Genomic DNA, 13,378 nt, shown 5'->3' with positions numbered 1-13,378 from the left:
CATATGGAAAATTTCGGGGATAATTTATTTCAGCTCATGAAATATTGGACCAACACTTTACATGTTGCATTTATATTTTTGTACAGCGTAAATCTGCTGAGGCATACATAAAAAGAGAAGCTGAAGATGTGTATCTCTGTCTGATAGCGTAAGTCTGTCTCGCCTGTTACAGGCCGTCATCATGATTGAGGTTGAGAAACGGTTTGATAGCACCATCTAATGGCCAAACCCATTCGTTACCATGGAAGAAACATAGGCTATTGCTAGAGATGCGGTTCCCAAGTGTATCCCAGGCGTCCTACAAGTTGATATAATTTACTTTATTGTCCATGAGGGGAAATTTGTCTGGGATAAAGAGGGGCATCATGCAATGTGTCAAACAGGATTCCTTCTTAAATTCCTAATCAGATACAATAAAGCCAATCCTAATGTATGTTTATGATATGAACTTGTAGGAGACTTGGGACGGAGGGAAGGGACAGACATCTGTATTATCCAGGGTGGCGGGAACAGGGAGGAAGTTAGGAGTCCATTAAATGTAGACCAGCTTCCGATTGGATTATGCAGGGTTGTATACATGTGTAGAATTTTTTGGTACAATCTCTGAAATTCTGTTCTGAACTACTTTATTAAAAGTACCCCAAAGAAAAATACACATTTAAGGCAATAAAACATGTGCACAAATTTGAAAAGACAATGTATTAGATAGAAAACATAAAGCCCATTTAAATCATCAGTAGTCATCAGGACAAGCAGTACAGGGCACTACAGAGCATTAGGCCTTATTTACACCCTACGCAAGTATGCAACACAAGCAATTAGCATTTGCATTGCGTACATGCGTACGGTATGCTGTTCACATTGAGTTAGAGATTAGAACATCTTGTTTAAAATGAACGGTTGACCAACATGTCTGATGTTCATCTGTTGCGGGCAGTGTTGCTGGGAGTGGTGGGATCTGGTCATGTTTTAAGGTCTGGAGCCACGGTGGACATAGCACTCAGAGGCACACAATGACGGGCCAGATCGGGTGTCTGTTGTTCAGAAGCTAACAGACACCAGTATGACGGTAACGTTGTCAGCACATCCTCGCTTCTGAACACTCCCATTCTGAAATGATAGAGCGAGAAAGAGAGAAAGAGAGAAAAAAAGAGAAAAGAGAGAGAGAGAGAGCCCATCAATACACCAACACAGAGCAGGTCAAGGATATCACTAGTACAAATCAAAGAGTATTTTCCTTCATCAATCTACATGCACTACCGCAAAATGACAAAGCAAAAACAGGTTTTTAGAAATGTTTCTGCAAATGTATTAATAAAAATACTGAAATATCACATTCACATAAGTATTCAGACCCTTTACTCAGTACTTTGTTGAAGCACCTTTGGCAGCGATTACAGCCTCGAGTCTTCTTGGCTATGACACTACAAGCTTGGCACAACTGTATTTGGGGAGTTTCTCCCATTCTTCTCTGCAGATCCTCTCAAGCTCAGTCAGGTTGGATGGGGAACGTTGCTGCACAACTATTTTCAGGTCTCTCCAGAGATGTTTGATCGGATTCAAGTCCAGGCTCTGGCTGGATCACTCAAGGATATTCAGAGATGTGTCCCAAAGCCACTCCTGCTTTATCTTGGCTGTGTGCTTAGGGTTGTTGTCTTGTTGTGAACCTTTGCCCCAGTCTGAGGTCCTGAGCGCTCTAGATCAGATTTTTATCAACGACCTCTCTGTACTTTGCTCTGTTCATCTTTCCCTCTCCCAGTCCCTTCCACTGAAAAACATCCCCACAGCATGATGCTGCCACCACCACCACCATGCCTCACCGTAGGGATGGTGCCAGGTTTCCTCCTGACATGACGCTTGGCATTCAGGCCATAGAGTTCAATCTTGGTTTCATCAGACCAGAGAATAATGTTTCTCATGGTCTGAGAGTCCTTTAGGTGCCTTTTGGGAAAACTCCAAGCAGTGCCTTTTACTGAGGAGTGTTTTCCGTCTGGCCACTCTACCACAAAGGCCTGATTGGTGGAGTGCTGCAGAGATAATTGTCCTTCTGGAAGGTTCTCCCATCTCCACAGAGGAACTGGAGCTCTGTCAGTGACCGTATGATTTTTGTTCACCTCTGACCAAGGCCCTTCTCCCCCGATTGCACAGTTTGTCCGGGCGACCAGCTCTAGGAAGCGTCTTGGTGGTTCCAAACTTCTTCCATTTATAATGATGGAGCCCACTGTGTTCTTGGGTACCTTCAATACGGCAGACTTTTTTTTTTTTTGTGCCTTGACCAAATCGTTTCTTGGATGCACCTGGGCTCAATTTCGAGTCTAGTTGCAAAGTGTCTGAATACTTATGTAAATAAGGTATTTCTGTTATTTTTTCCCTTCGTGTTATTGTGTGTAATCCATTTCAGAATAAGGCTGTAACGTAACAAAATGTGGATAAGTCAAGGGGTCTGAATACTTTACAAATGCGCAGTAATACCATTAGAAATGAGAAACAAAAACTGTTAGATAATATTTGTTCCGGTAATGTAAGCTAGCTAGCTATGGAAGCTCTCTCCCTCTCTTTGCAAGCTATCGACTTCAATTGGAAGTTGACTTGCAAACCAAAACCAGGCTAGCCTAGCGTTCATAACTGGTTTAGCAGGGACGAGCTCACATTAGCTGGATTAGCAAAATAATGTAATTTGATTACAACACCTTAAAACAAGCAACATTAGCACATCTGTATTATTTAACCGTGACCTATTTTCTAGTATGTTTGTCAATTTTCTGTTAACATTTAGCTAATTATAAGTGTAATTATGTGTCTGATATGTATATGGCCAATTTTTTTAAAAACAACTAAACTTTAATCAGGTATTTACAGAAAACATAAAAATTGCTACTTTAAAATCAGTCGTGTTTATTTTTAAGTCATGTCAGCGTTGGTGGTATAGTGGTGAGCATAGCTGCCTTCCAAGCAGTTGACCCGGGTTCGATTCCCGGCCAACGCAATTCTTTTTGTACTGTCTGAGCCTGCATTTTTGGAAAAGCATTTTGGCTATGTACAAACAATTTTCTACATGTTTTTTTTCTCCAAACAATGAACCGGCACAAAAGTGCCAACAATGCAGCACTGAATGAAAATGGTCAGCGTTGTAATGTAATCGTCAACCACCTGGCGACATCCGACGACTTGTCTCTAGTCGAAATCGGAAGCTATTTCAAGCTTTGTTTTATTAGCGTCTCGGAAGCAGCATTAAGACATCCGGATTTCGCCTTCAAAATAAATGTCCGCGATAAAACGCTATGCGTATGATACAAAAGCAATCTTTCTTGCAGCTTTGCATAGTGCATTATGTTAAAAAATATATAACTACATGGGGTGAAATCTAAATAAAGAGAATTACTACTTTATATAAGAGAATGAATATTATAAGGTGGAGCACATTGAGAAATGGTTGGAGATTAAGTAAATGAATGTAAAGTACATAATAGCCTACCTTAGTCCCCATTTGGGCCAATCAAGATAACTGTGTGACTTACACATTTTAGATAATTACTATAACTACTGATTTGGGCCAATCAGAGTAATTTTGTAATGTCTGATCTCTATGGTAAGATGATCATTCACCCAAGTTTCGTCTATGACGTCTATGGTTGGGCCAAACCAAAAACCACCTTACGTGGACGTGGAAACCAAGGCCGATCTGGACTGCACCAAAAAAAGACGGCCGGTCCTGACCCGACAAAAAAAAATACGTCCAAAAGACTTCGGCCCTTGATGACTGGGGTGCAGCCCACCGTTTGTAAAACAGGCTGTTGCATTGGCTTTAATAGTCCAGATTCCTGTGACTAATCAATTTGGCTATTTGTGAAAGGTTGCGTCAATCAAATCTGGTATCAGGATAAAATGTGATTCAAAGTCACCGAATATACTTTAAGTATTTTTATTTAACATAAGCTCAGAATGGTAAATGCAATTTTCGTATATACGGGTTCATTGTATCACCACGCAGGGTAAAGCAGAGAACTGACTGAAATAGTACAGACATCTTCTTTTATACTGTTCCAGAGTTAGTTCCAACTTTAGAGTTGGCCTGTCACAGTAGAGGCTTAGCGTGGTTTAAACTTGCTAGCCTATCGGTGGTGTCCAGTCACAGCACTCAAGATTGAAATGTCCGGAATGGTTCTTGTGAAGATTGAGCTGATTTGTTGGTTTCTACTCATTCCTCCGTTCCTGTTTTCTTGTTATTCAGCATTTTCCCTACACATTCCTCAGTTCCTGTTTTCTTGTTATTCAGCATTTTTCCATCTTGTCTCAACCTTGTGGTTTGCACAGTCGACACCCTAGATTAACAACAGCTTTTCTGCAGTCACGCTATGTTTTGTGATTAACATGTCCTACTTCTATAAGGCATATATTTATGTTAAAAGAGAACAAAACCATCCTTTACATATTTAAACTTCTGAATATCAGCTACCTAACTTTCAGGAGTTATCCTGAATCTATTTGAAATGTGTTTACACAGAGGGAAATGCAAAATTGCTTTATTCTTCGCTATGATCAGCTCGTCAAATTGACGGATACAAACTTGAAACCACTGACCATGACAAATATTTTTGTATTTTACATTGACCTGTCCTGTTTTAAGGATATGTTGTCAACATGTCAGCAAATGTTTTATTTGATTTGGGCGCCATTAAAGTTAGGCTATTTAATCGGAGAAACCTGCTTGATGTAAAACGTGTCTATCATTACATTGTCATACATTTTATCTCCAACCTGTAGGCTACAGAAAAGCCCACGAACACTTTCTACCATATACTACATGATTTATGTTAGACGATTTTTTTACGGAAATTGGTGGAGCTCGGCAACGATGCGTCTCTCCAACAGCACCCTGGAGATGCACGCTGAGAATGTACAAGATAAATAATTGACGCCCATCCATTTGACAAAGTGGGCATTGCTTATCACAGGGCGGCATCAGCGTTCACCTAAAAAGCCCATATGCCACTGGTTGAGAGAAATTTACATGGTTTTTGGGCAGAATGATTCGTTTTTATTTGTTGTTGGTGCGTCTTGGTCAGTTTAGCACAGAAAATGCCGCTTAATGAGCGAGCCGGCCTTGCTATCTATTGACTCACGTAGCCTTTTATAGACCTTATGCTATTTTCCTATCGTCCCAATCCAAATGAAACAAAATCCTTACTCCTGTCTCGCATGAAAATTCCTAACTTTATTAGATATTCCATAGGTTGCATTGTCAATGCAAATCTGCTATATGCATGTGTAACAGTATAACTTTAAACCGTCCCCTCACCCCGGGCACGAACCAGGGACCCTCTGCACACATCAACAACGGTCGCCCACGAAGCATCGTTACCCATCGCTCCACAAAGGCCACGGCCCTTGCAGAGCAAGGGGAAACCCTACTTAAGTCTCAAAGCAAGTGACGTAACTGATTGAAACGCTACTAGCGCGTACCCGCTAACTAGCTAGCCATTTCACATCCGTTACACTCACCCCCCTTTCAACCTCCTCCTTTTCCGCAGCAACCAGTGATCCGGGTCACGGCACCAATGTAACAGTATAACTTTAGTACCGTCCCCTCGCCCTGACACGGGCGCGAACCAGGGACCCTCTGCACACATCGACAACAGTCACCCACGAAGCGTCGTTACCCATCGCTCCACAAAAGCCGCGGCCCTTGCAGAGCAAGGGGAAACCCTACTTAAGTCTCAAAGCAAGTGACGTAACTGATTGAAACGCTACTAGCGCGTACCCGCTAACTAGCTAGCCATTTCACATCCGTTACACATGTCAAAATACCGCTATAACATTTCCCCAGCTTCTTTGCGCTGTCTGGTATTGCTGACCATACGAGAGCGTCAGTAGGGAATGTGTGATCAACAAACGGTATGAGAGTAGATAAAACAGAGTTGGTCCTCGTTAAGTAGCCCTAATGATAGAGTAGGCTTAACTTTGATCGCCAATGACATTGTGAATTGCGAAACAGGCCGTTAATAAATTCCGTGAGTTATCATGTTTCTCAATTAATTTAGTGCATTTCAGTAGTAGGCTATTTCGACACAGAGCGCGCTCAGGACGCACAGAGCACATCCCGAGTAAAATATAGCGTTGTCGAATCATACAAACTTTAACTGCAGTCAAACAAAAGTAAAATGACCAAAGTTGCTAAGCTTTCTAGATAACCAACAACGAATTACAGAATCTCCTATTTGGCAAAATCGAGTTGATGATTATACAGATAGCAGATCAACTCATGAATAAAGGGAGATGAAGAGAGAATTGTTGAATATCAAGGTATCTTAATATCAGTTTCACTTACTGTGAAATCTTTACATAGTGGCACAGCCAAGCCGGAAATGTGGCGTAGTGACAATCTTATTTTGGGATAACCCTGGCATAGTGACCATATCTTGGTTTTAAACGCTTTAAAATGGGCACTTAGGATGTTTGCGGTATTTCCCAGGATTCTTTGTATACATATGAATTACTCCCGGTATTGAAATTTAGTCGATTTTCAGGAAAATATAAATCCCTACAGGCCAGCAACACTATTATTTAGAACCCCATGAAATGACACCATATATACATTCTAAAGACCCTACTGAGTATTCCCTACAATAGTTTTACTGTGGCATCCAGAATAGTTTTTGCTCTATAAGCCAATATGTATTCCATATACAGTGCTTTCAGAAAGTATTCAGAATCCTAGACTTTTTCCACATTTTGTTAGATTACAGCCTTATTCTAAATAGTTGTTCCCCCTACATCTACACAAAATATCCCATCATGACAAAGCCAAAACAGGTTGAGAAATTTTTGCACATTTATTCAAAATAAAACAGAATTATTACATTTGCATAAGTATTCAGATCCTTAAACTCAGTACTTTGTGGAAGCATCTTTGAGTCTTCTTGGATATGAAGCTAAACGTTTGGCACACCTGTATTTGGGGAGTTTCTCCATTTCTTCTCTGCAGATCCTCTCAAGCTCTGTCAGGTTGGATGGGGAGCGTTGCTACACAGCTATTTTCAGGTCTCCAGAGATGTTCGATCGGGTTCAAGTCCAGGCTCTGGCTGGGCCACTCAAGGACATTCAGAAACTTGTCCCAAAACCACTCCTGCGTTGTCTTGGCTGTGTGCTTAGGGCCTTTGTCCTTTTGGAAGGTCAACCTTCGCCCCCAGTCTGAGGTCCTGAGCGCTCTGGAGCAGGTTTTCATCAAGGATCTGATGAGATGGTTATCCTTCTGGAAGGTTCTCCCATCTCCACAGAGGAACTCTGGAGCTCTGTCCGAGTGACCATTGGGTTCTTGTGTAACGGATGTGAAATGGCTAGCTAGTTAGCGGGTACGCGCTAGTAGCGTTTCAATCAGTTACGTCACTTGCTTTGAGACTTAAGTAGGGTTTCCCCTTGCTCTGCAAGGGCCGCGGCCTTTGTGGAGCGATGGGTAACGATGCTTCGTGGGCGACTGTTGTTGATGTGTGCAAAGGGTCCCTTGTTCGCGCCCGAGGTCGGGGCGAGGGGACGTACTAAAGTTATACTGTTACACTTTGTCACCTCCCTGACCAAGGCCCTTCTCCCCCAATTGCTCAGTTTGGCCAGGCGGCCAGCTCTAGGAAGAGTCTTGGTGATTCCAAACTTCTTCAATTTAAGAATATTGGAGGCTGCTGTGTTCTTGGGGACCTTCAATGCTGAAGACATTTTTTGGTAACCCTCTCCAGATCGGTGCCTTGACACAATCCTGTCTCGGAGCTCTAAAAAAAAATGTATTGGTTACATACACGTGTTTAGCAGATGTTATTGCGGGTGTAGCGAAATGTTTGTGCTTCTAGCGCCGACAGTGCAGTAACAACACACACATATCTAAGTAATGTAATTAAGACTATATAAATTGACACTTCCTTCAACCTTGTGGCTTGGTTTTATCTCTGACATGTACTGTCAACTGTGGGACCTTATATAGACAGGTGTCTGCTTTTCCAAATCATTTCCAATCAATTGAATTTACCACAGGTGGACTCCAATCAAGTTGTAGTAACAGCTCAAGGATGATCAAAGGGAACAGATGCACCTGAGCTCAATTTCGAGTCTCATAGCAAAGTATTTCTGTTTTTTTATTTTATACATTTGCAAAAAATCTAAAAACCTGTTTTCACTTTGTCATTATGAGGTATCATGTGTAGATGAATGAAGAAAAACATGTATTTAATACATTTTCGAATAAAGCTGTAACGTAACAAAATGTGGAAAGGGGAAGGGGTCTGAATACTTTCCAAATGCACTGATTTGCATTGTGGCCAATGGAATGGGTGGAGTAAAATATATGTATTCAATATGTATTCCATATACATTGATTCGCATTGGGGGCATTTATTTTACATTGGAAAATGTTTTAAAACCCACATTTAATGCTTATTAGACAAATATTTTTCATATATCGAATAAATACTGGTAATTGACACTTTTCTACTATTACGTGGGGGACTTTTAAAAGTCTAAATACCATGACCCGGAAGTACTTTTTTGTGTTGCTATGAGACACTGATTTTTGTTAGGTAGCAGCCTCCTCTTCCTTGAATAATTTGGAGTTTCGCCTTGCTAATGTTTTTATAATGCCAAAACATTTATTAGGCGCCGATATAGGCGCCATTTGGTTCAGAGCAAGCAACTGGATATCAGCTTTGTGGCTTTTTATTTTACTGTAACGTTAGCTAGGAAGGTTAATTAATTAATTGCTACAAGCAGCATGACGTCCGGAGGCGGTTCAACAACAACTGTCGGAGATATTGAGGAGGACGCTTCTCAGTTACTTTTCCCCAAAGGTTCGTATCCCGCTTATTTATGATAACTATATTGAATATAACGATTCACTTAAGGTATTTAGCTAGCTAACTACATTAAAACACACCTGTGTTCTTCAAAGAGTTCGAGAACGCGGAGACACTTCTAAACTCCGAGGTACACATGCTTCTGGAGCATCGCAAGCAGCAGAACGAGAGTGCAGAGGACGAACAAGAGCTATCGGAGGTCTTCATGAAAACCCTGAATTATACTGCACGTTTCAGCCGGTTCAAAAACAGAGAAACTATAGCCAGTGTCCGCAGGTCAGTGTAGCTGTTGTCACTATCACAACCAAAAACCAATGTCAATACCATATAAAATACAATATATATTTTATATGGTGGTAACTTTGTGATGACTGAAATTATTGCTCTGTATCCTATAGCTTGCTCTTACAGAAGAAGCTGCATAAATTTGAGCTGGCCAGTTTGGCCAACCTGTGTCCAGAAGCAGCGGAGGAGGCCAAAGCCCTCATCCCTAGGTAGGACCTGCTGTTACTGCCTCCTCCCATATCACCAGACTCTAAATCTTGTATCTATTTGGGTAGCAGTTGGCTCTTGACCATGAAATCAGGTGTAAATGTTTGGTATAAATTTACTGACAGTAGTTGTGCTGTTGTGTACTGAAGCCTGTTTGTTCTGTCTAAAGTCTGGAGGGGCGGTTTGAGGATGAGGAGCTGCAGCAGATCCTTGATGACATCCAGACCAAGAGAAGTTTCCAATACTGAAGACAGTTCCTCCTCTGGCCGGTTCTAACCTAAACCCATAGTTATGTCAGAAAATACTGGGCTCTGCTACCCACCCAGAAGGACACTGTGCATCCTAAATGACACCTTATATAGGGTGCCGTTTGGGATGCAACGGGACTCTGACCTCCAAAATGGACTTGGGGGGTGTATCGACAGCCGAGGGGTGCGTCAGGCACGGCAGATCCGTACATTCATTAAAGAGATGATACAGCTCCATTTAGAAGACCATACCAAGCTAGGATGAATACATACATTACTAAATGTAAATACTTTATAAATAAACATCAGATTTATATTTGTTTTTTATAGCAATTGGTTTTATTTTCTCATATACATCTATGACAAATCCCAAATAGCACTCTTTTCAGTTTAGGCCCTTGTCAAAAGTAGTGCACTACATAAGGAATAGGTGCCATTTGGGACACATACCATCAGCCATTCACACAGTAAATAGCCTCCTGTCCATCCAGAGCCTCGGGCAGCACACCACAGGAGGTAGCAGCCATCCTCACAGTATTCTTCCCATAGAGCCTCCTCTCATACTCCATCAGCTGTCTCCAGAAACCAGCATTGGGCCGGATATGAGGTCTGTACTTCAGGACCCACTCATGGGCCTGGCGCAGTGATACCCCCTCATACCTCATCAGGTAAGCCATGATCAGGGTAGGAGAACGGCTCCGGCCTGCAGTGCAGTGGACCAGCGTACTACCTGAGTGGTTGTTATGGACACGTTCTGCAACAGCATCGAAGTAGCAGGCCAGGGGGGCGTGAGGCTGGTCCAGTACGGGTACCTGGAAACATTCCACCCCCTCGTACTGAGGAGAGGGGTGCTCTGCTGTGGCGTTGACTATCAGAGTTATGTTCTTACTGTAGAGACCGGTGGGCTTTAAGACTGTGTCCACACCACCCAGATACAAAGACTGGGTGATCTGGGAGAATGACATGGGGAATGGACATTGACGGCTGTCTCACTACAACAGAGAAACACGATTAAGTTGTAAAAAGATGCACAGTCTTTAAGTCAGCACAAACATGTGAATATCTTTACTTAATTGCGATTTGCCTTAGACTTACCAGAGAAGAAGAGCCGAAGCCAATATCGATTAACCTTAAAACACGATTTTTTTTTCTGTTTTACGGCAGCCGTTTTTCCTGTCGCATAGATTTGACGTAATTATCCACTTTCGTCACGTGACTGAATTGTCATAGAGGTGCATTCAATTCGCTTGAACGTTTGCTATGTTGAGGGACGGTTTATACTGAACGACTCGTTCAAAATGTTCTTCTACGTTCTTGAGCAGACTTTGATGTACGTTTGCTCCCGTGTGGCTTGAAGCAATGAATGACGTATTTAAAGGGCAGCGGCCATGCTGACAGCATTCCACAACCTATGGTCGCGTTTGAGTGGTAAGGCCAAAGCAACCGAATGTAGACGAAAGTCGAGGGGAGCTGCATCTGTGACAGCCAAAAGTCAGACACTAATGTGGTTTTCCAACAGCAAGGCTCAGGTCAACATGGCTGTGTTAACGTTTTATTATAAGAGGTTTTTATAATTTAGAAATAAATATGTATCTAACCCCCATATCACACACTCACAAACTGAAATCATAATATAATGTGTGTACAAAACACCCTTTTCATTTATTTTACCTTTATTTAACTAGGCAAGTCAGTTAAGAACAAATTCTTATTTTCAATGACGGCCCAGGAACAGTGCCTTGTTCAGGGGTAGAACGACAGATTTTTACCTTGTCGGCTCGGGGATTTGATCTTGCAACCTTTTGGTTGTTAATCCAACACTCTAACCAATAGACTACCTGCCGCCCCATGATACCTGCCGCGACCCTAATGATTGGTTGACAATAGAACCTCTCACAATGCAGGAGATGGCTGCAGGATGATCAAAATCAACAACAAAACAATGTCAAATGTGCTGAATACAAACGGTGTAGACCTTACCATGAAATTCTTCTTCAGCTGAACTTCTTCAGAAGTTCCAGCTAGGCAGGCTAACGTTAGTTAGCTAATTAATTTGCTAGCTATCATACAGTAGGTGTATGTTAATAATTATATAGTTAATATAAGTAGACATGCAATCATAATTGACTGTAGCGCATATAAAGCACCCACCCAGCTACCGGTAGCTGAAAATACAATCGTCGAGTGATGAATTTCCGTGCAAGGGCGGTCCATTTAAAATTCATTCCTTCCTCCCTCGCCCTGCAAGTGTAAACTTGTCAAACGTCATCAGAAGTGTCCACTTAATTTGAGGGCTGAGGGGAGAGGGTGTGCCTTTTAAGTGTTTGGAATGCAGCCGGTGACCATCGACTTGACAAAATGGATGGCGCCCAATGACTGTATATATGCCCACAACCCCTCCGCGTTTTTCAACTGGTTGTTCAGTACAGCACCGTTTCTGTTCAATTGAACGTTCCAGAACATAAAAACATACTGAACACAGACCCATTTTGATTGTTTCTTGGGCTGCATTTCAAACATGTATAAGACACCCTCTCCCCTCAGCCCTCAAATTAAGTGGACACTTCTGATGACATATCATGAGTTGACACTTGCAGAGCAAGGGTGGAATTAATTCAATTTAATGGACCGCCCTTGCCTGTTATTACATTTAACATTTACATTTAAGTCATTTAGCAGACGCTCTTATCCAGAGCGACTTACAAATTGGTGCATTCACCTTATGACATCCAGTGGAACAGCCACTTTACAATAGTGCATCTAAATCTTTTAAGGGGGGGGGGGGGGTGAGAAGGATTACTTTATCCTATCCTAGGTATTCCTTAAAGAGGTGGGGTTTCAGGTGTCTCCGGAAGGTGGTGATTGACTCCGCTGTCCTGGCGTCGTGAGGGAGTTTGTTCCACCATTGGGGGGCCAGAGCAGCGAACAGTTGTGACTGGGCTGAGCGGGAACTGTACTTCCTCAGTGGTAGGGAGGCGAGCAGGCCAGAGGTGGATGATTAGTCATGATGGAACTACTGGTAGTTGCACAATTTCTAACTTGTTTACATTTGTTTTTACTTACACTTGTATGTTGACTTCTCTCCATATTGATTTTGGTTTTAAGTTTTGGTTGACTTTTCTTAGCCAATGTACAATCATTGCAAATTGAATTATGGGAGAGTGAACAGAATTTTACACTCGATCACAAACGAGGGCTGGGGGGCTTACTTGCCAACTTCCCTTGCTTGGGTAATTGTTTGGACCAACGACGGCAAATATGGCCGTAAGTGGAGGGTGTATTTTACGTGTTTGGAACGCAGCCTTAAACTAAAAACCAGAGCTGCCAACTCCCACGCATTGGCCGTGAGACACGCATTTGACTCAGGATTATAGTGGAGCTGAATGGAGAGATCGTTCTCCACGGAGTTTATAAAACTGTAAAAAGAGCGGTACGGTAACGTTGTTTTATGTACAATGTTGTCAACAAAATTAGTTTGCGGTTACTCCCGTCCCTATTGCAGACAGAACGCAGCATTTTGACAGCATGTACTAAAATCGATGTAATCCACACTACCATTAGTCCCCTCGTTTGGTGATTGGCATTTATGCTGTGACAACGAAAAGGCAGCAGACAGACCTACAATATGTTTTAGGAGGGAAATTGGGGGGACCTATGTGTAACCATGAAAATAATTTTGTCAAACAGATTGTGAACCCAAAAGTGTCAATTTGATTCTAGATGGGGTACAATACATATAAAACTATTTGGGTAGAGTGTAGGGGCAGATTTATGTCATATTTGATTCAGTAGATTTTATTAGCT

The 13,378-nt window shown here is 42.1% G+C and overlaps 2 protein-coding genes, 1 long non-coding RNA gene and 1 other non-coding gene across 4 annotated transcripts; 2 read left to right on the top strand and 2 right to left on the bottom strand.

Annotated features, from left to right (window-relative positions):
* Window positions 1–609: 609 nt before the first annotated feature.
* LOC139548894 (uncharacterized) lies at window positions 610–11,843 on the bottom strand. Its single transcript, XR_011669783.1, has 2 exons — window positions 11,555–11,843; window positions 610–1,110 (listed from the first exon to the last, which is right to left on the bottom strand). It is a non-coding gene; the product is annotated as an uncharacterized lncRNA (long non-coding RNA).
* Window positions 2,915–2,986, top strand: trnag-ucc (transfer RNA glycine (anticodon UCC)). The gene has a single exon. It is a non-coding gene; the product is annotated as a tRNA-Gly (tRNA).
* On the top strand, window positions 8,694–9,896 carry LOC139548893 (DNA-directed RNA polymerase II subunit RPB4-like). Its single transcript, XM_071358825.1, has 4 exons — window positions 8,694–8,828; window positions 8,930–9,110; window positions 9,233–9,328; window positions 9,496–9,896. The coding sequence occupies exons 1-4, from the start codon at window positions 8,753–8,755 to the stop codon at window positions 9,572–9,574; spliced, it is 432 nt and encodes a 143-aa protein (XP_071214926.1). The 5' UTR covers window positions 8,694–8,752; the 3' UTR covers window positions 9,575–9,896.
* LOC139548892 (dual specificity protein phosphatase 14) lies at window positions 9,895–10,787 on the bottom strand. Its single transcript, XM_071358823.1, has 2 exons — window positions 10,670–10,787; window positions 9,895–10,566 (listed from the first exon to the last, which is right to left on the bottom strand). The coding sequence occupies exon 2, from the start codon at window positions 10,537–10,539 to the stop codon at window positions 10,027–10,029; it is 513 nt and encodes a 170-aa protein (XP_071214924.1). The 5' UTR covers window positions 10,540–10,566; window positions 10,670–10,787; the 3' UTR covers window positions 9,895–10,026.
* Window positions 11,844–13,378: the final 1,535 nt, after the last annotated feature.

Source organism: Salvelinus alpinus, chromosome 22 (assembly GCF_045679555.1).
Source record: "Salvelinus alpinus chromosome 22, SLU_Salpinus.1, whole genome shotgun sequence".
Lineage (NCBI taxonomy): Eukaryota > Metazoa > Chordata > Actinopteri > Salmoniformes > Salmonidae > Salvelinus > Salvelinus alpinus.
Note: the sequence above shows the minus strand (reverse complement) of the source record. Positions and strands in the feature narration are given on the sequence as shown.

Excerpts from the sequence above, each read along its gene's own strand:
- LOC139548893 (XM_071358825.1), top strand. The coding sequence starts at position 8,753 with ATGACGTCCGGAGGCGGTTCAACAACAACTGTCGGAGATATTGAGGAG. Across the intron at positions 9,111-9,232 it reads ACTATAGCCAGTGTCCGCAG|CTTGCTCTTACAGAAGAAGC; the intron begins GTCAGTGTAGCT and ends TGTATCCTATAG. Across the intron at positions 9,329-9,495 it reads GCCAAAGCCCTCATCCCTAG|TCTGGAGGGGCGGTTTGAGG; the intron begins GTAGGACCTGCT and ends TTCTGTCTAAAG.
- LOC139548892 (XM_071358823.1), bottom strand. The coding sequence starts at position 10,539 with ATGTCATTCTCCCAGATCACCCAGTCTTTGTATCTGGGTGGTGTGGAC.